Genomic DNA, 21,972 nt, shown 5'->3' with positions numbered 1-21,972 from the left:
TAGAACATCTAAAACATGTCTAATACTTGTAGTAACGGGCATTTTTGTTTACTGAGAGTTTTCTATAAAGTTGTGAATTAAGTGTTGTTTCGTGAAACAGCTTTCAGCATTTACTGAGATGATGATAATGGGATTTTGCAGGACATATTAATAAAATACGCATGAGTACATTTCCCAATATTAAGCCATTTTTGTATTTCTGTATAAATCATGCAATACGCCACAGTGGATTATTTTCCACATCTATTACAGAACTGCTACAAAGCTTTAAAAAATTATCTGTAATAAATCTGTTCGGTAATTCCAATCAAAATCCAGTGAGATTTCCCTTGGATCATGAAAAATGATTTTACAGATCACTTGGAATAAACAGGTGATAATACTACCAACATTTCAGGCAAAAAAAAAAAAAATCACAGCTGGTACAGATTTACCCTAGAATTAAAATAGGATGGGATTTCTGGCTAAATTCAAGTGGTCGGCAAATTCTCTCCCCAAAAAGCTACTTTAGAACTGAACAAAATCGGCAAAAGTGACCATTTCACAGCTCTGCAAGTTGACCAAAGGTATACTACAGTCTGAGAAGTGTTACATGAACTTCAGGTAAGAAGAGTGGGAGTCCGTAGCATTTTTCCTTGGGGGCGCTTCCGTCTCTCCTAGCTTGCTCAACAAGAAGGTCCTGCCAGAGAGGGCAGGCCATGAGGCCTGGCAGGGACACGGGAGGAGGTTACTTAGTCACCTGTAGCAGTGAGCAGCACCCACGCATGGCGACGCTGCTGCTGGAGGTTAGGATCTCAGCCGTGGGAGGGGAAGGCACATTAGCTGAGGCTGAGGGTGCACACATGTGCACGGGAGATGCCAGAAGAAAACTGACTCATCAAGTAAAGGTGAGCAAGAAGATTAGTGGCTAAATTCTCAACTGAAACAAGATCGGCAAGTAGTTCAAAGTGCTGAAAGAAAAAAACACTGTCAACTAAAAATTCTATGTCCAGTTAAACTATCCTTCCAAAATGAAGGCTAAAGAAATATGCTCCCGGATGTGAAAAGATTGAGACAATTTGCTGCTAGCAGACATACCTCATGAAAAAACACTAAGTCCTTCAAGCTGAAAAAGGACACGATAGCAGACAATCTCTCAAGTCCCCAGGAAGAAATAAAGAACACTGGAAATGGGACCTATGTAGATCAGTAGAAGAGACTCTACAAATATATTTTAGGTCATTAAATATGAAATGTCCAATTTTGAATCAAAAGTATAGTTTATTATATCTCAAACAAGAAGCAGTACAATTAATCAAAGTGTGCACCTAAACTATCGACACAGTTTTGCCATCTTAATGGTAGCTCGTTTATGCCAACAGAGAAGCAGCCTGGAGAGTAAGTAGTGATGAAGTCATGAAAGGCATTTTCCACAGCTTGTTGAGAACTGAATATTATTCCTTGCAAGAAGTGGTCCAAAGCCTGGAAGAAGTGGTGGTCAGTTGGTGCAAAGTCTGGTGAATACAGTGGATGACAAAGAGTTTCCAAGTGCAGCCTCTGCAGTTTGAGCAGCATTGTTTGTGCAACTTGTGGTCAAGTGCTGTCTTGCAAGAGGACTGGCCTGTCTCTATTGACCAATCTCAGCTACTTAATCCCAAGCATCCTCTTCATTTTGTCCAACTGGTTGCAATAGACATCCACTGTAATCGACTCACCAGGTTTCATGAGGTTATAGTGGATAATACCAGCGCTGGACCATCGAACACACACCATTAGCTTTTTTTGATGAATATTTGGTTCTGGACTGTGTTTCAGCACTTCATCTTTATCCAGCCACTGTGCCAAATGCTTGCGATTGTGAAAAAGAATCCACTTTTCATCACATGTAACAATATGGTATAGAAAGGGTTCGCCTTTATGTCATGACAGCAAAGAAAGGCAAGTTGTGAGGCGATATCTGACACTTGTTTAAGTCACGTGGAACCCATCTATCCAGCTTCTTTACCTTGCCCATTTCTTTCAAACGGTCCAATATTGCTGGAATAGGTCAAAATGGATTCACTTCCACTACAGCTTTCAGCTCATCATTATCCACCTTGGTCTCAGGTCGCCCACGTGGCTCATTTTCAAGATTACAATCACCAGAACGGAACTTCTCAAATCTTTGACATACTGTGCGTCCATTAGCCACATCCTTCCCAAATGCTTCGTTGATATTTTGAGCTGTCTGCACTGCATTGGTTACATGATGGAAGTCATATTAGAAAATAACATGAATTTTTGACTTACTCATGGTTTCACAAAAATTGCTTTAAAGAAAAATTTGAAAGATAATCACAAGCCAAAACGTGTGTTTGGAAGACTGAGGACGTATCTTCCCAATAAAAATAAAACAAGAAGTGTCAAAGTGAAATATCAGAGATATCAACTGCCAAATTTAGTATTTAAGGAAATTGGACATTTCGTACTTAATAACCTAAATCTTTACCCTTCTTTTTTCTCTATTAACATCTTTAAAAGTCCTAAGAATATATAAGGCATTATGAGACTGTACTGTAGGGTTTATAACATACATTGAGGTAATACAGGTGACAATAATAACAGTATAAACAAAGGGGGAGGGAATGGAGCTACATTCAAGGAAAATTTCTATACTTTACCAGAGTTTGGTTAGCATTAATCTATGTACACTGTGATAAATTAAAACACATATTGTAATCCCAACAGCAACTACAAAGAAATTTAAAAAGTATAGTAAAAATTAAAAAATCGACAGAAGAAATAACAGCACACTATAATTTTTTTTAACACAAAGGCGGCAGTAAAGGAGAGACACAGGAACAAAAGCAGGAGACATACAGAAAAAAATGGCAAACGTAAACCCAATCATATCAGAAATTACATTAAACGTGAATGGTCTTCAGAAAGTCAGTCAAAGAGCAGTCACTGTCATACTAGATAAAAAAGCAAAATCCAGCTATGCTGTTTTTAGATTCAAAGAAACAGATATGTTTAAAGCAAAGATGGGAAGAAGATACACCAGGCCAACAATAACCATAAGAGAGCAGGAGTGACTACAGTAATGTGAGACACAATAGACTTTAAAACAAGAAATACCACAAGAGACAAGGACTTCATAAACACCTGTCTCCCGCCTCTGCCTCCTGGAGTGCTAGGATTATAGGCTTGAGCCACTGCGCCCAGCCGACTCTCACCACTTTTATTCAACATTGTACAGGAAGATCTAGTTAGAGCAATAAGGTCAGAAGAAGAAATGAAAGACATACAGATAGAAAAGAAAGAAGTAAAACTCTTTATTTACAGATGACATCATCCTGCGTGTGAAAATCCTTACGAATTTACCAAAAACACCTAGCAGACCTATCAGTAGTAATAAATGAACTTAGCTAGTTTTCAGGACACAAGATCAATATGCAAACATCAACTGTATTTCTATGTAACAGCAACGAACAATCCAAAAACTAAGACCATTCTATTCACAATAGCATAGAAAAATCATAAATTTAACAAAAGTACAAAAACTGTACAATGAAAAATAAAAAGCATTGCTAAGAGAAATTAAAGATGATCCAAACAAATGGAAAGATATTCCCTATCCATGGGTTAGAAGACTCAATGTAGTTAAGATAGCAAGTCTTCTCAATTTGATCTATAGATTCAATGCAATCCCAGTCAAAATCCCAGCTAGCCTTTTTATAGTAATTGATGAGCTGATCCTAAAATGTTTATGAAAATGCAAATGATCTAGAATAGCCAAAATAAGTTTGCAAAAGAACAAAGAGAACTAACACTACCTGCTGTCAACACTTACTACAATACGACAATAAAGACAACGTGCTGCTAGCAAACGGGAGACATACAGATCAACAGAACAAAACTGAGTCAGAAACAAACCCTTTCATTTATAGTCAATTCATCTTCCACAAAGATATCAACACTAACATAATCAATAGGGGAAAACTGTCTTTTATCAAATGGTGCTGGGTAAATCGGATGTTCATATACAAAAAATAAGCTTAAACCCTTACCTCAGACTACACTCAAAAATCAACTCAAATATACCCTAAATATAAGAGTTTATACTATAAAACTTCTAGAAGAAAACATAAGGAGAAAGGCTTTGTGATCTTGGGTTAGGCAAATAACTCTTAAATAAAACACTGAAATCACAATCCATAAGAGGGAAAAAAATGATAATTTTTTAAAATCATTTTTACATTTCAGAAGAAACCATCAAGAAAATGAAAATGTTATCACACTGGAAGAGAATGTTTCCAAATTATACATTGGATCAAAGACGTGTATCTAAAATATATAAAGGACGTTAACAACTCAATGACAACTCAATTAAAAAATAGGCAATACAGGCCGGGTGCGGTGGCTCACGCCTGTAATCCTAGCACTCTGGGAGGCCAAGGCGGGTGGATCGCTTGAGGTCAGGAGTTTGAGACCAACCTGAGCAATAGTGAGACCCTGTCTCTACTAAAAAATAGAAATTATCTGGCCAACTAAAAATATATATAGAAAAAAATTAGCCGGGCATGGTGGCGCATGCCTGTAGTCCCAGCTACTCAGGAGGCTGAGGCAGTAGGATCGCTTGAGCCCAGGAGTTTGAGGTTGCCAGGAGCTAGGCTGATGCCACGGCACTCACTCTAGCCCGGGCAACAAAGTGAGATTCTGTCTCAAAAAAAAAAAAAAAAAAAAAAATTGGCAATACAGGTGAATAGATTTTCACCAAAGATACACACACGCTATGTATGTGTACATGAAAAGCTGTTCAACAGCATGAGTTACTAGGAAAATGCAAGTTAAAACCCCAATGAGATACCACTACACACCCACTAGAACAGCTGTATCAAAAGGACAGACAGTACCCAGTGTTGGTGAGAATATGGGGAAACTAGAACCTGTGAAATGGTACAGCCACTTTGGAAAACTGTTTGGCAGTGACTTAAAAAGGGAAACATAAACTTACCGTATGACCTAGCAATGCCACACCTAACAGAAGTGAAAACACATGCCCACACACAGACGTGTTTGCAGATGTTCACAGCAACATTATTCATAATAGATAATAGCAAAAAATGGAAACACAAGTGTCCATCAATTGGTGAATGGATAAACAAAATGTGTCCTACCCACAAAATGTAACAATACTCAGCAAAAAAAAGGAACATATAACATGTGAGAACCTCAAAAACGTGCTAAACAAAAAGAAACCTGATGCAAAAGGCCACATGTTATGACTCCATTGCTAGGAAATGTCCACAGATGGCAAATCTACAGACAGGAAGCAGATCAGGAGTTCCCTGGGGCTGGGGGAGGGAGTAGGCACCAACCCTAAATGGGCAGGAGGGAGTATTCTGGGGTGACAAAGCTGGTGTGTGATGATCACAGAACTCTATATAAAAAATACTGAATTATGCACTTCCAATGTGTGCATATGATGGTATATGACTTATACCTCAAAACAAAGCTGTTAAAACATTATTATAACAAAATGTTGTCAGCCAACACATCATTAAACTGTTACAAATAAACTGAATGGGGGGGGCACTCAAAGACTCCAGTGGACAGAAAAATTATCTTTTGCAAATACCCCAAGTCGATGGGAAGGGGATGGATGAAATGGGATGCCAATCATGTAGTGCTGCCGGGAGGAGAAAAAAAGTTAGAGCTTCCCCTCACGCACTACGCCAAGTAGGTTCCAGATAACCCAAAGAGGAAAATGGCAAATCTCAAGTTGGAAGGGGTAAAAGCAAGACAAAGCAAAGGAAAGAAGTCAGTGAACACGGAGCTGGTTTGAGGCTAGGGATAAATACATTGAAAGTGAATAAATTCTCATAGTCAACAAACACAACTGTTCAGAAGTGGACAAATGAAGCAGACCATTCATGGAGGAGGGATGCTGAGTTCTGGAAGTGCAGCTAACGTGACCAAGGAAATGATTTTAAACTTTATTTGATTTGATTGATTTAATTTAAATTGGAAACAGTCAAGTGCGGCTAGAAGCAGCCCCACTGGACAGCGCAGCTCTAAAGCTCCGAATTCAGCAAGGCCTGGGTCCTGGGCTGCCCCCTGCCCTGCGTGACATTCAGCCAGAGCAGGAAAAGGTCACAGTGCCCAGCAGGATGGATGCACAGGGGGTGGAAGTCACCGCTACTGAGCACTGAGAGCCTTGAAAAAGCAGGAAACAGATCTTACCTCTTCCTCCTCTTCTGAGCCACTTTCTTCACTATCAGATCTCGGAGCTACCTCGTACCTAGAAGAAATATTAGGGTCTTAAGATAAGTCTGCTCAGAACAGCAGGACTCACTTTCCCTAGCAAGCCAGCCTGTATCCAAATGCAAGCAACATCACCCCCAGCTGCTACTCCAGATCCCAGCTGCACCTGCAACGCGAGGCCCAACTCACCCCGGGTTCATCTCCAGCCAGGCCTCCAGCTGCCCTGCTTTGGGGGCATCTGTACCCGTGAGGATCTTGCCACTCTCCACGTGGATCACTTTCACAGGAAGGTCACTCATCTGGCTGGTTTCGTCCAGAGGCTGCAAAAAGTTACCCGCGTGACTTGAGCTTCTGGAGTCTCCACAACCCAAGCACCCAGGGTAGAACAGGGCTAACCATGGCCAACTTGGGAAGTGCCCACCCAACTACACGCCCAGAAAACGGCACACAAGCATGGCCAGTGGTAGTGAAAATGGGTTAACTGTATATTCAGTAATTCACGAAAAAGATATAATCCATCAGTCCTGGCTACATGACAGTTGATTCTTTGAGGTAACTGACATACACGTTTTAATTTTCAAATAGGCTGTACAGAGCAACGTGTGGGCTCTCTCCCTACCCATGCGCCCAGACTGGCAGTTTGTCCCTTCCCAGGCATCCACTGGCATTAGGTCCCTCGTACATCCTTCCAGATCAATTTCATGCAGAAGTAACAAGGACTTCGTCACTTAAGTTCCTTCCCTCTTTTCTACCCAGACAGCTCTACCAGTCACATTCTTCTGGCCATTGATTTTTTTCCCCACGTCTACTATATTTGCAGACCTCATTGAGGGTCCTCATTCTTTCTTGTTAAATAGTTAACTGGAATATTTAAAAAATAAAATAACTTCCTCTAAGCAACAAATATGGAATTCCTCCTACTGAGATATCAATTTTGGTTGAACATTCCCTCTCTCCTCTCAATTGGTGCTTTCACATTTCCTAGAGAAAACCTCCGGGAAGAAGATGAAGTTCTTGGTTTAAACCTTGGTTTCCATCTCCCAGGAACTTAGGATACCTACCTCCAAAAATGCTGTGCTGTCCACACAGTGCTGCAATCTTAGACTCCACAGGTTAAAATCTCACTCTCAGAGTAGCACACTGTGGAGGGTGACAGCAACCCCTTGCCCCAAGAATGGGCTCTGCAGGATGCCTCAACTGGGGACTTTCTACCCTGCATAGTCCCTGAGATCCACCAGGGGAGACGTATTGTGATCGAACTGCTCTGGGGTAAGGCTTGGGCACCCCTACTCTTTTTTTTCTTTTTGGGAGACAGGGTCTCACTACGTTGTCCAGGCTGGAGTGCAATGGCTATTCACAGGCACGATCATAGCTCACAGCAGCCTCCAACTCCCAGGCTCAAGCAATCCTCCCACTATATTAATTTTTTTCTTCAGTCTTCCAAATGGCATTAGGCAGAAGGCTTTTGTACTGTAGTAAAATGCCAGCACACATTCTAAAAAGAATTCAATATCTCATTTTAAATAAAATCACTTGAAATAAGTATTTGAGTTAATTACCAGAGTCATTTACTTCTGGGAATCCAGCCTATAGGAAAAAGTGTGCATCTGCTATACACTGAATTTTGTACCTGCAAAATTCGTATGTTGACACCCTAACCCGCAATGTCGGTATTTGGAGATAGGGCCTTTGGGCAGTAATTAAGGATAGATGAGGTCACGTGGGTGGGGCTCTCGTAATGGGATTAGTGTCCTGATAAGCAGAGACACCAAGTTGGGTATGGTGGCTCACCAGCTCATGGCTATAGTGGGAATCCCAGCTACTCGAGAGGCTGAGGCAAGAGGATCATCTGAGCCCAGGAGTTCGGGGCCAACCTAGGCAATATGAGACCCTGTCTCAAAAAACAACAACAACAAAAGACAAGACACTAGTCTCTCTCTCTCTCTCTACCATGTGATCATGGCAGCCATTAATAAGCCAGGAAGACAGTCCTCACCAGGAACCAGCCCAGCTGGCACCTTGATCTTGGACTCTCAACCCCCAGAACTGTAAGAAATTTTTAAGCCACCCAGTTGATGGTATTTTGGAATGGCAGCCCAATACACGATGTACAAGGATGCTCACCACAAAAACATGCACAACAGGACACAAGGAAACAACTGAGCTACCCACCAATAGGGCAAGAGCTAAACAGGCATGACACATAGGAGCTGCTCTCTGCGGTATTTCTGGAAGCGACCTAAATAGCTACCAATTTGACTGAGAACTAAATTTGAATACACAACATAAAAAAATGAATTGGCTTAACATGGAAAGTTGCCCAACCACCCACTAAATGAAAAACATCTAGCTATATATTGACTGAACCAAACAGTTCCATAAAGATTTCCAGAAGGGTATAGAGAAGACAACCAGGATCAATATGCATGCCTGGGAGACCACATGGTTCACGTACCCATCTAAACTTTTTCTACAAGAATTCAGTAATTCAGAAATTCAAATAAGCAAGCAATGGCCACCTGTACTGTGGTGACTTTAGAAAGAACAAGGTAAGTGGACCAAAGCTAACTTGGAAAGACATCTGAGATACGACACTAGGCAGGAAAAGCAAAACATCCAGTGACATACACATAGTCCTTAGAACAAACACCGCAACAGTTCTTGCAGCTACTCTCTTGAAGGTCTCAAGAGGATTGAGAAAAAGTGGTATAGAAAATGCTTTTTATTTTTATCTTTGTTTTATTGAGACAAAGCCTTGCTCTGTCGCCCCTGCTAGAGTGCAGTGGCATCATGATAGCTCACTGCAGCCTCAAACTCCTGGACTCAAGTGATCCTCCTGCCTCAGCCTCCCGAGTAGCTGGGACTACAGGTACGTGCCACGACACCTGGCTAATTTTTCTATTTTTAGCAAAAATGGGGTCTGTTCTTCCTTAGGCTGGTCTTGAACTTCTGAGCTCAAGCAATCCTCCCGCCTTGGCCTCCCAGAGTGCTAGGAACATAGGTATGAGCCACCATGCCCAACTGAAAATGTTTTTTATTTCCCCATCTTTTTATACATTTTTCTACCACATGAGTGTATCAAATAGCAGTGACAGGAGGAAAGGACAGGCACATAGGACAGTAAGCCTTCTCCAAGGGGGCTGGTTAGTACAGACACCAAACTGTGGCTAGGAGGGTATTCACAGAGGTATATGGTAACAATTTGGAATGTACCTTCTCTGCATTCTAGAACTGAACAAATAAGTAAACGTATTGTGGCTAATCCTGATTTTAGAATTATGTAACAGGTGGGGATAGAAATAACACTCTAGTGTTGGATTAGAATGGGAGGCATCAGTGTGACCTCAAGATTTTGAATACATATAAACAGCAATGCAGATATGTATGTGTGCGTACATCTATTTCCAACATCTGGCTGCTGCAAGCACCTAGAAGTAGTGACAGCCCAATAGCAATGAACACACCCAGTATCAGATCTTGGTTTCTAAATATCCTCTCTAATAAAAAGAACCAGGACTCCTTGGCGAAATGGCTCATTCCAGGGCTTGGCAGGAAAAACAGAAGAGTCTGGTAAGGAAGGAAGTGCTCCAAGGATGACAGGCACACGTCAAAAGGACACAGGAGCCAATGTGAAGGGGCTTCTACTGGCCAAAACTAAATAACCAGAACAAATACTAGTAACAGTAAAGGATTATGATGCATTCAAGCACATTAAGAACCTGTGAGTCTACACCAGGCCAAACAGGAAAGAAAAGAAAACTTTTCCTAGTACAGGAAGCCAACTAAATCAATGCAGAAGGAACACTGGACGAAAAATCACCATTTTGTAACCATCACAGCCAAAACTGATACAGGCAAACAGAACCAATGGATGCTAAACCACTGGAATTTTAAGGAGTTACAATACAGCCACATAGTCTCGAGTCTCTCCCCACAAGGTACTTAATGATTACAAAAGGAAAAACAGGCCGGGCACAGTGGCTCATGTCTGTAATCCCAGCACTCTGGGAGGCTGAGGGGGTAGGATCACTCGAGGTCAGGAGTTTGAGACATGCCTGACCAAGAGTGAGACCCTGTCTCTACTAAAAAATAGAAAGAAATTAACCGGGCATGGTGGCGCATGCCTGTAGTCCCAGCTACTCGGGAGGCTGAGGCAGTAGTATTGCTTGAGCCCAAGAGTTTGAGGTAGCTGTGAGCTAGGCTGACGCCACGGCATTCTAGCCTAGGCAACAGAGTGAGACTCTATCTCAAAAAAAAAAAAAAAAAAGGAAAAACAGTAACTTTACAGTGGAGTGCCCTTGGCAGTCACCAAGGGATCAAGGTCAATGTCACTGGTGACTTCACGAACCTACGCCACACACTCCCAATGTGACACATGGAGGACACAGGGTCACACTGGGGTCTTCCTGCCTAAAACACGTAGCCTGAATCTAATCATGGGGAAACATCAGACAAACCCACACTGAGGGCCACTGGACAAAAGATCTGGCCCATGCTCTTCAGAGAATGTTCAAGGTCTTAAAGGGCAAAGAAAAATGAGAAGGTGTTGAAGATCAAAGCAGACCAAAGGGACCTCTACTAGATGTGACCTGGGGGTTTCTGTTGCTGCGATGGACACCAGAGGGACAACTGGCACAACCTTAATAGAAAGGCCTGGAGACTGGACAACAGTATCACATCTGTGTTCACTTCCTGCACCAATCATCGTGGTACAGCACAGAAGACAATGACCTTGTCCTTGGGTAGTGCACACTGAAATACATGTAGGTAAGGGCTGTCTTGTCTGTATCTTGCTAAGGGTTCAGGAAAAACATACACATGAAAATGGGGAATCTGGGGTCAAGCGTACACAGGAAGCCTCTAGACTGTTCTTGCACCTCCCCTGTAAGTCTAGAATTATGATTAAGTAAAAACTTAAACATAATGCAGCACATGCATAGAGAAAGGTCTGGAAGGAGACACACTCGATGTGTGGGATGGAGGGGGTAGGATGGGGGTCAGGAGACACGCTGGGATTCTCACCCTCATCATGCAGAGTGTTTGGAATTTGAAAAAAAGCTTAAAGTATGGTATAGACCCGAGCCACAGGGCTGGGCCTGCATTTCCACAAGAACCCCCTGCTTCCTCACCTCACCATCCGGCCCGATTGCAGGCGTCTGTCCCTCTGCGTTTTCTGCCTTCTGGAAGGAAAGAGAGGCACGGTCAGGCCCTGCCTTGGCAGGTCGAGGCCACCCATGCAAAGACAGGTGCTCCCACCGAGCCCGGCCAGGCCCCAGCCCACCTTCTTTTTCTTTTTCTTCTTCTTCTCCTTGGCGACCTGGGCAGCCTTGTGCTGCCGCACCAGCTCCGTGAGGTTAGCCACGTATTCGTCCGTCTGCTGCAAGAGGTAGGCCAGGCGCTTATCCTTCTTCTGGTCAATGAGCTTGCGGTAGCCCTCCTCGTCTTCAGCCTATAAGAGCGTGGGGGTTATGGCATTTGTTCACGAGACAAGCATGTCTGTCAGCACCCCGATGCAGGCAAGCCCAGGTGCAGGGCCCCACAGCGCGTTGTTGTTAACCCATGACCAGAGGCACATTTAGGGAGTGCTTAGCTCATACCCACACTGTGTTATCACCCTTTCGAACAGCAATGACTCCTCCTTTGGTAACCATCACTGAATACTAGACTCCAAGAGCACACGCTAGGCAGACATAGTCCCGCCAGGAGCCACTTCCAGAGGCCATGAGTATGTCCCATCCTCTCTCTCCACCAAACACACCCCAAATCCAAACGCTTCTCTCCACCTGGTCTGAGCCACATCACTCTGACAAACTTCTGCAGGAATCCCCTCCCACCTCTCCACGAATAAATGAGATCACGTCACCCTGCAGCTGAAACCGTCCTGGGATGGCCCCTCATGCTCAGAATTAAAGCCAATCTTGCGATGGCCCGCAAGGTCCCATATGACCTGCTCTTGGGCCAGCTCTCTGGCCTCACCTCCTGCCTTGCACCACAGTGTCCCAGGCACCCAAGGCCACTTGCTGTACCTTGCACTTGGCTGTCTGCCACCTTGGCCCTGGTTTCTTCTCTCCCTGGGGCTCCCCACATCTCTGTATTCATTGGTCATACCCTCCCTTTGGGCCTCTGTTCCAAGGCCTTTCATAGCACCCCGTCCTCCCCCCACAGCCTAAGGTGTTCTTCTCTTCACTGCACTTGTCACCATCCAAAACTGGCTTGTTTGTTTCACTTGAGTACCTGTCCCGCAAGTGCAAGCACCAGCCCCATAAGGGCAGGGACTGTGTCCTGTTCCCGGCTATGTTCCCTATACACACAGCAGTGCCTGGCACAGAGCAGGCTGTCACTACCTGCCCAATCAGCAACTCATTCATGAATAAAGGATCAGAAACATTTATCCTGGTGTGCGAGGTGGGCAGTCTGCATTGTACCATCTGTGGCTCTCCCAGGAGCCCAGGGAGGGGACACCACTTCCACTTCCCAGAGAAGAGAGAGTGGCCAGCTAGCTGTATGGGGTCACGGGGTCACTCTGATGGTCAGATGGACCAAAGGTCTGAACCCAGGACTCTGACTCCCAAACCCCAGCCTGTTCCTTTCCCAACCTCATCTCCAACTCCGAGTCGCACAAGGCCTTAGCATAACCCTGGGTGACCAACACCTGGTGCCACATCCAGTGCGCACAGGAAGGGGCCGAAATCAAGCAGTGAGAACCTTACCATGAGCCTCCGCATTCTCTCCTTCTCAATCCTTTCATTTTCTTTCTTCTGTTCCCGCTCCGTGTTGGCATGGTACGTGGCCACCGCCTTGGTGAGCTTCTGGATTTTGCCTGTGACTGATCTGTGGTATTCTTTGAAATCCTTGGCATGCTGAAGAATGCTATTGAGGTATTCCTGCAGCGACACACGCAGAAGAGAAGACTGACTATGCGGCACAAGTCACTGTAACATCCCCCCACTCCCGAGGCAAAATTTAAAGGCAGCCTGTTCAAAAACAAGAGAATATAATCAAAGTACTAAAAAGGACGCTGCTCCGGCTTTCTCTGCGTGTTGAGAAAACTCAGTGCTGGCAACCTGGGGGTGAGGAAGGCCCTTGTGCATCCAGGTGAGTGTGCAGGGCAGCTGACCTTGCCAGGTGCAGCCTCGCACTAGACATGAAATATTTCAAAAACACTCCCTCCAACCGAGTTATTTCACTGCTAGGAATTTATTTTAAAGAAATACCCAAGATGGGACCCAAAAAAATCCAAGCTAACAAAGCCTGTCTCAGCGTCATTTTTAATTTTGAAAAGTAGAAAATACACTATATGTCTCCAAACAGGCAAATAGTGACATAAATTTCTGGATACTGGACATACTGAGATGGAATCCAATGCAGACATTAAAAATCATGTCTCTGGCCGGGCACAGTGGCTCACACCTGTTATCCTAGCACTCTGGGAGGCTGAGGAGGGAGGATTGCTTAAGCACAGGAGTTCAAGACCAGCCTGAGCAACACCAAGACCCTGTCTCTACTGAAAACAAAAATAAGCCAGGTGTGGTGGTGCATGCCTCTAGTCCCAGCTACTCAGAAGGCTGAGGCAGGAGGATCGCTTGAGCCCAGGAGTTTGAGATATGATCACACCACTGTACTCCACCCTGGGTGACAGAGTGAGGCTGTCTCAAAATGGCAAGTGAAGGTATTGGAAAAAGGAAAAATGTATCAAAATAAGTTTTTAAAAAATCATATTTCAACAATATTTACAAACAGATCAATGTGTTTTTTAAAAAAGGCTATTTAACTTTTTATTAATATATATACACAAGAAAAAAGTCTGCAATGATATACAGCAAAATCTTAACACTGAGTGTTGACTTTTTCCTACATTATTTTAAAAAGATGTAAATTGTAGAAAAGCCTTAGGAAATATAAATGACCAAAAAAGAAACAGAATTATCCCTAAATCCTATTTGACTTTAGATTTAGAGATTTTGGTCTCCTTGACTTATCCTATAAAAGTCTGAGTCCCCTCTGTCCCTTCTCTGCGTGGAACCCTCCATGGCTCCCACCTCACTCAGAGCAAAAGCTCAATCTTCCCCACAGCCCACAGGGCCCTGCAGGACTGGTCCCATCACTGCTCTGCTGTCACCTCCTCCAGCTCTCTCTGCCACTCTGGCTGCAGCAGGATCCTTGCTTTCCATGGAAGACACAGGCACACACCAGTGCCCTCGGCCTGGAAAGCTCTTTGCCCACATACCCACATGGCCAGTCTCTTGGGCCTCTGCTCAGATGTCACCGCCCCAGAGAACCCCCACGTGCCTACAACAGCTCCATATTCTCTATCCCAGCTTGAGTTTCTTTATACCTAGCACCTTCCCAACGTGTCACATGTGGGGTTTCCTCCACTGTTTGGTTTTGGCCACTGGCATACACTCAGTGTCTAGAATACTGTTACAATCAACAAAAAAGAGAGACAAGTGGCGTGTTTAGAAACAACACAGACACAGCGCCATGGTGGCGAAGGAGCCGGGACTTGGCGGGCAGGCCGCGGGGACGCACCTGGTGCTTCTGCCGGCGCTTGCGCTCCTGCTCGATCTTCTGCTGCTTCTCGAGCTTCTCAGTGATGCGGGCCTCGCGCAGCGACTGCCGCTTGCTGCGCTTGTAGGCCTTGGCGTTGAGGGCCGTCTCCAGGGCTGTGTCCCTGCGCATGCACACCACCACCTCCTGGCGCAGCTGGAGGGAAGAGGAGGACAGGCTGGTGCTGTGCAGCTTTGTGGCGTCCGCAGTGACATATCGCATGCTGCACAGAGCATTGCTGCTTCCTGCTTCCTAAGGAGCCTTTGTGTAAGTGCCTTAAGCATTGAGTCCATGTGTCTGGGAGGTGGTCATGGGCCAGGTGAGCACACGGCAGAAGGTGACAGCTGCTGGACACCCAGAAGCTGGGTCCTCTCACACCCCAGACCTCCAGCCTGCCTCACCTCAACCACACCATTTCTTACAGGTCATTCAAAAGCATCGCACCTTCAGAAATGAACCCATGTGACTCCTGCTTCTGCCACCTTAGGGAAGGAAGGTCACACTTTTCAACATGTGAATAGCCCACCACGTCCCCACCCCTGTGCAGGACAAGAGAGGAAGGACAAGACAGTGAGTGAAGGCCTGGGATGGGCGCGGGGGCTTTTTCACCATCTGCGTACATTTGTTTAGTAACAGCCCGGCAAGCAGTTCTTGGAATCTAAGCCCCAGCACTGCAAAAAGGCCCTTCTCCCAAAGCAATGGCCATGCGCCTGAGCCCACCTGCCTCTGGAAGTTCAGGAGCCTGAGGGCCTTGAGCTCAATGGTCGCTTTGGTTCGCAAATCCCCGGCCAGGGACCCGGGAAGGTTTTCAAGTTCCTGAATTCGGTGCGCGATGCGAGCCTGCAGCCTGGAGAGCAAAGACACATAGAAGGGCTGGGGGTGAGAGGCATCGCCTGTGTGCAGAGCCCACCTGGTCCTGTGCTCTAAAGCTGGGAATGCAGAAGAATGAAGCTATCCCTCGAGGGACGGTGACACTGTTCACCAGACAGGCGATGCCTCAAAGGAGGACACCAGCAGCAACGCAGAGCCAAGGGAGGCAGCTCAGAGGACCACGCTCCTTAGGACCGGGCCTCAGGGACACAGCACACAAGATTCCTGATGGGCCGTGGCTGGCTCATGACACTTCAGCAGCGTGAGCACTTCATCTGTCCCAGCGCTGGCATGGATGGGACACGCGATGTGGGAATCTGCTTAGCCTGTGTACCTCAGAGCAATCCCCCAGGCTCGGTCTGAAGGTTGCATGGGACAACCCCCTACTCAGTCTTTCCACATGTACTTCCTGACCACCTACTGTGTGCCAGGGACCATTTCAGGTGTGAGGCCTCAGCACTGAACAAGACTAACAAGGCCATTTGGTCTCAGCCTCACTAGGAAGACAGGCCAGAAAGAAGGTAAAAAATTAAATACCAAGCAGGGCATGGTGGCTCATGCCTGTAATCCCAGCACTCTGGGAGGCCACGGTGGGAGGATCGCTTGAGGCCAGGAGTTCAGACCAGCCTGAGCAAGAGTGAGACCATGTCTGTACAAAAAATATAAAAATTAGCCGGGCATTGTGGCACGAGCCTATAGTCCCAGCTACTCAGGAGGCTGAGGCAGGAGAATAGTTTGTGCCCAGGAGTTTCAGGTTGCAGTGAGCTATGATGACCCTACTGCACTCTGGCAGAAGAAACAGAGTGAGACTGTCTCAAAAAAAAAAAAAATTAAATATCTACTGCAATTCCAGAGAGCGGTAAGTGCTTTGAGGAAGGGGCTGGAGGTGACAGGGAAAGATAACCTCGGCAACGAGGCCAGAATGACCAGAAGGAGCCACGTACAGCTTGTGCAAAGGTCCTGGGGCAGGAGCAAGCCTAACTGGTTAAATAAACAGAAACAAGGAGAGTGAGGTAGGTGAGCACCAAGTGTTGGGCAGGGCTAGACGGAAAGGAACGTTTACTGGACGTAACAGGAAACCAAAGGCAGGTTTTAAGCCAGGAACAGACGTAAGTTAGTTGTAAAGAGACTTCACACTGCTGTGCGGGAAATAGACCACCGATGTTTGACAAGGATCCACCACAAAGCTTGCTGTGTTGTTTTTTTGAGTGCTGATAAAACCAAAGTTGGAGAACACCCTATGTTTCTTTGTAAAAACAGGCACTTTTGTTCTTGCATGTGTCCCTACAATCTCTGTGGAAGGCAGTTTTGCAGAATGTATGAAATTTCCCAGTGTACATCCCTTGGACCTCAACAATGCCTCTTTCAGAGTATGATTCTAACACACATACACAGGTATGACTTCAGAGCTCTGCAGGCGTATTTACTATGGAATCATCTCAATGGAGAGATCAGAAACGACCCAACGTCATGGAGCCAGGGGCCTAGCTGACCAGAAAGCCAGCAGATAGAATACTGTGCCATCTGGGAAATGAATAGGAAGGGGCTTTGTGGCCAGAGAGGTGGCCATCTCTAAGACCCGTGGCTATAGTGGAACAGTGTGCTCGGCGTGTACAGCTGGGGAAGCAGAGCTCCCCGTGCCGGTCTGTACGCACACACACAGAATTTCCCCGAGAGGCACACAGCAAACCCAGGAGGGGAGGCGGGGCAGGGGCGGGAAGGCGGTGCGCTCACCTGTACTCCCGCTCCTGCAGGATCTCCACGGGGTCAAGGCCCCTCGGCTTCTGGATGGGGGTGATGCGGCTCTGCTTCTGGTGCAGCGGCACCATGGGGGCGGGCTGGGCCGGCTGCCCTGGGGACTGTGTCTGGGGCGGCATCACGGGTGAGGCGGCGGGCGGGACGGCAGGGGGCGCAGGTGAAGGGCGGCCCGTTGGCTGCGGGGGGATCAGCTTCTGAGGGGTGCTGGTGGGGGCAGCAGCATTCGCCATGGGCCCTGGTGGGAGGCAAGCAGTGGGGCCTGTGTTGAGCTCTTGGGCCCGTTCCAGGGTGGAAATGAAAACCCCGCGGGGCCCCTCCAGCCCTGGGGACAGCAAAATCTCTCCCCTCTCCCACTTCTCAGGCAGCTGCCAAACTGCCTCTCACTCAGGGGTCTCCTGCCTCAGGGCTGGAACCTCCTGGAGACCTCAGCCCCATCCCCATCCCACACGCCCTCCACTGAGCCAAGTCGCCCGCCTGAAAGGGACGCTCAGCCACATGGCGGCCCTGGGCTTTGTCCTGTGCTGGGGCTCACAGGACAGCATTTTCCTGTCTTCCCTCTCCTACAGCTCCAACTGAATCCAAGTGAAGCAATTCACTCTTCAATGCCCAGCGCTACATCTCAGGCTCCGAGGCCACAAACGAGCCCCTTCCATGCACTGCCTCACCCCCAAATACAGACAGCCTGAGGTTTTTCCTGAGTAACTATGTGCACAGAGAGCCAGGGACTGGGCGAAGGCCACGCACCATCACAGGAAATGGAACTAAAACCAAGCCTTTGGAAACTAACCCGGGACAGAGGAGACCCAGAGAAGACCACAGGAAAAGTACTGGCTTTGGGTCGGGCTGACTGTCTCTTTCTCTCTGACCCGGCCCTTCTCAAGGCCTGTACAGCCCAAGCTCATGATGGGGAGTCAGGAGCATGACCAAGAGAGAAGGGAACTTACCTTCAGGCCAGGGCTTGGGAGGCCCTCCGGGGGGCTGGCCTGGCATCCCGGGGGGCACGCCTGAGGGTCCTGGTGGGGGCATGTTGGGCCCTCCCATACCTACACACAGTGAGAAACCAACAGGAGAGATTAAAATGCATCCTGTGTTCACACTTGCACCCACCCCCATGGGCAGCCCTGGCTCCAGGGGACACGCTCATCAATGGGCCCCTGGGTGTGGGCCTGGGAGGAAGGGAGATGGAGAAACAGCATCTATCAGGACAGCCACCCGCCTGCCTGAGTACCCAGAAGTGCGGGGCAGGCCTCATGCAATCCCAAAGAGGGGACCCCAACGTGGGTGGGCAGACCTTACCGTGAGGCCTGCTGTAATTTGGAGGTGCTGGTCCTGGACCTGGGCCAGGGCCAGGGCCAGGCCCGGGACCGGGTCCAGTTGCGGACACCGAGGGTGGAGGTAGTGTTGGCATCTGCTGCTGCATCCCAGGCATCGGCCGCTTTCCCTGCACGGCCATCTGCAGGTGGTCGGGGAGGGGCTGCCCCCTGGCCAGCATCTTATAGGCCATGATCTGAGCTCTCAGCTGGTGCAGCTGGTTCTGGTTAAAAGGGGTCGGCCCCCGGTTCTGCTGCCCCAATGCCTGGGGGTCGGCGCCATCCAGCGGGGCCCCTCCTGGCCCAGATGACATCTGGGGACCCGAGGATGGGCCGCTGGCTGGAACCGGACTGGAGGCATGCTCGGAGCCACCCAGGGGTGAGGGGTAACCTGCGGAGAAAGGCCAGCCCTTTGGTCACTCAACAGCACACATCTGTGACTTTTAAGACAGAGGCGGTGACCTTTTCTGATGCACCTACACCAGCTCCTCCCCTGACTTCACTCTTGAGAATCAAACAAGAGGCACCTGGTAGGCACACACTTGAGTCACCTCGGCCCAGCGGCTGCATGGTCCCCCTGCTGTCGCCCACGTTTCAGTATGGTGCTGCTAGTGGATGCCAAGAGCCAGTACACGAAATCTGGGTCCCCCTGGGCCGGCCCTCGTGCCTGAGCATGGGCAGGGCGCACATCCCCAGGGTGGCCAAGCCCCCTCCACTCATTTCCATTCCCTGTGGCGCCTGAGCTTCCCACTCCGGCTGACACAAAGGGCCTGGCAAGTCATCTACCATTTCACTTCTCAACTGTCCCTATACAGAACGGCCACCTGCAGGGCTTGTTAAGGCAGAGTCCTCGCCCTAAGAACGTGCATTTCTAGTAAGCTCCTAGGTGGCACCGGCTGCTGCCCAGTGGACCCACCCTGCCAAACCCGGCCCATCCCACCAGCGCTCGCTCTCCTGGGGCTGCCTGAGATGACAGGGCCAGAATGGAGCAGCAGCCAAGCCCACCAGAGACAGGGCTGCCCACCTGGCTCAACAGTCTAGGTCCCCCCTGAATCCATCTGTGGGAGCCCTGAGGAGGAAAATGGTCCCAGGACCTCCCAGGGTGTGGCAGAAACAAGACAAGAAGGGATGCAGAACTGTACCTTGGGAGTGCTGGTCCATGGGGCTGGGTGGGGGCCCCATGCCCGCGTGGCCCCCCGACCGCATGCCCATGCCTTTCATCTGGTTGTAGCGAGGGTCATCTGGCATGCCCTTCTCGTGCATGGACTCCATTGGCTAGGACAGGGGGCAAGGACAAGGCAGGTCAGGAAGCGGGAACAGGAGGAGGGGACAGCACCACCAAGATAAGTTCAATGTCACTGAGAATGGCCACCAAATGCCACCACATCATCTACTGAAACGCCAAAACAACCACATGGCTTGGCTCCAAGGCTTGGTCCTAACACCTTCAGCGTGAAGGCAAACACACAAAATAAATGCCACCCACTGGAGGGTGACCACCCAGGAGACTGTGGTCTGGAGGCAGAGGGACAACTGGACCAGGGACCTAGGTGGGGGGAGGCCATGTCACAAGACAGCCAAAATCCCACAGGGAAAGAACACAACGTGACAGCCCCTGGTCAGAGAGCAGGTGTTGTGCCGGGACCCAGACTCCCTGCTGACCTTCACCAGGAGACTGACCACAAATCTGAAGATCGCAGGACCCTCTTCTCAGGAACTGTAAATCAGAGTAGCCTGTCCCAACTCCTAGTTCAGTTGTCACCTGGCCTCCAGACCAGTCACCGAGGCCCTGGAGCACCCCATTGAGTGGGGAGAAAGGGTGGCCACTGCTCGGCTCCACGAGCTACACAGGTGAGCTGGACATATAGGAGCCCATATGCCTTAAGCTTTCTTTAGGGGTCTGGAGGCTTTTCTTTATTAATGAAAGAAAACCTCAGATCGATGTTCCCAATGTCCCATGAGGAGCAAGGGAGTGGGAGATGGTGGTGCGGCTGCTGGCTGGCAGGGGGCTGGGATGTCCTGCTCACCACTCCTGGCTCAGGGCTGGGCCGTGTGATCAGGGCAGGCTGGGGGTCCTCCACACCTGATCCCCGTGTTCACAGTGGTGGGCTCCAGGGTGATGTCTGAGCCAAGCCAGGTCACCTTTGACTAGAGGGCTTTCCCCTCTGGCTCTCCGTCCAGAGGCTGCCTGCGGCCACAGGGCAAAAGTACGGGTGGCAAGGAATCCGGCCTACAGCAAGGGACACAGGCGCGGGGCACGGGGCTCCCTACCTTGTGCATCTGGTGCATGTTGTCCTGAGGGTACCCTCCAGGCCCCTGAGTCTGGATGGGGTGTCCTGCTGAGGGTGGCCCCGGGCTGGGCCCCATCATGCTGTGGGCAGAGCCCGGTGAGGGACCCGGGCTAGGACCCAGCATGGCTCCAGGCGAGGGGCCTGGGCCTGGGGAAGGTCCCGGCCGAGGAGTTCCACCCAGGGGTGGGTCTGGAGTGGACATCTTCACAGGAGCTGTGGACAGTGGTCTCCTGCCGGAAGGAAGTCCTGGTCAGTCTGGGGATTGTGGCCAATGGCTAGGCACCTCGGGGACGGTAAAAGTAGACCACACAGTCACATCAGAATCATCCAGCAATGGGGAGCCAATGCCTTTGACCCCTGCCACCAAAACCTTTTCTCTGTAATTGCTCTCAGAAAAAGTAATCAGTCTCAGGCACACAAATGAGATCACAGTCCACCCAGGAAGGTGGGGACAAGGAAAAAACACGGGTCACACTACCTCGCCAGGGCCTTCAGCTTTTCTTGCCATCTTTCTAATCACAGCAAAGAGAACACCTAAGGCAGGTGCAAGTCTACCCTTCACACCGCTCCAATATGTGATCTTCTCATTTAACAAAAAGAGAGAGGACACCATAGCTTCTCAGCCTCAGACTGGAACTTCATAAAGTCAATAAAAACAAACACTTATGGCAAGTGACACTGGTTTTCCACTGAAGGCAGTAAAACCAAGTTTCCTTTAAAATAAATGAATTAGGCAGAGCGCGGTGGCTCACACCTATAATCCCAGCACCTTGAGAGGCCGAGACAGGAGGATCACTTGAGCCCAGGAGTTTCAGGCCAGCCTGAGCAATATAGTCAGACCCCATCTCTACAAAAATATAAAAACAAAATAAAACAAAATAAAATAAAAGAATTTAAGTTTAAAACGTAGGGTCATTTAAAGAGAAATATCACACAAATAATGGCACTCTGATATCTCAAATACTTCGAGA

General features: G+C 48.2%; 1 protein-coding gene across 9 annotated transcripts in view; it reads right to left on the bottom strand.

Annotated features, from left to right (window-relative positions):
* SMARCA4 (SWI/SNF related, matrix associated, actin dependent regulator of chromatin, subfamily a, member 4) overlaps window positions 1–21,972 on the bottom strand; it is an 83,588-nt gene that overhangs the window by 44,923 nt on the left and 16,693 nt on the right. For all 9 annotated transcript variants that reach the window (XM_045546115.1, XM_045546159.1, XM_045546124.1 and 6 more), the window contains exons 2-13: window positions 20,982–21,231; window positions 19,853–19,985; window positions 18,697–19,101; window positions 18,345–18,443; window positions 17,377–17,635; window positions 15,493–15,619; window positions 14,755–14,928; window positions 12,936–13,109; window positions 11,507–11,674; window positions 11,355–11,405; window positions 6,415–6,545; window positions 6,205–6,262 (exon numbers count right to left, since the gene is read on the bottom strand). In XM_045546115.1, coding sequence (XP_045402071.1) covers window positions 6,205–6,262; window positions 6,415–6,545; window positions 11,355–11,405; window positions 11,507–11,674; window positions 12,936–13,109; window positions 14,755–14,928; window positions 15,493–15,619; window positions 17,377–17,635; window positions 18,345–18,443; window positions 18,697–19,101; window positions 19,853–19,985; window positions 20,982–21,203 — 2,001 coding nt within the window. In that variant the 5' untranslated portion in view covers window positions 21,204–21,231. The remainder of the gene's footprint in view (window positions 1–6,204; window positions 6,263–6,414; window positions 6,546–11,354; window positions 11,406–11,506; window positions 11,675–12,935; window positions 13,110–14,754; window positions 14,929–15,492; window positions 15,620–17,376; window positions 17,636–18,344; window positions 18,444–18,696; window positions 19,102–19,852; window positions 19,986–20,981; window positions 21,232–21,972) is intronic.

This window comes from Lemur catta, chromosome 1 (assembly GCF_020740605.2).
Source record: "Lemur catta isolate mLemCat1 chromosome 1, mLemCat1.pri, whole genome shotgun sequence".
NCBI lineage: Eukaryota > Metazoa > Chordata > Mammalia > Primates > Lemuridae > Lemur > Lemur catta.
The sequence above is the reverse complement of the archived record's forward strand: the minus strand, read 5'-3'. Positions and strand labels throughout refer to the sequence as shown.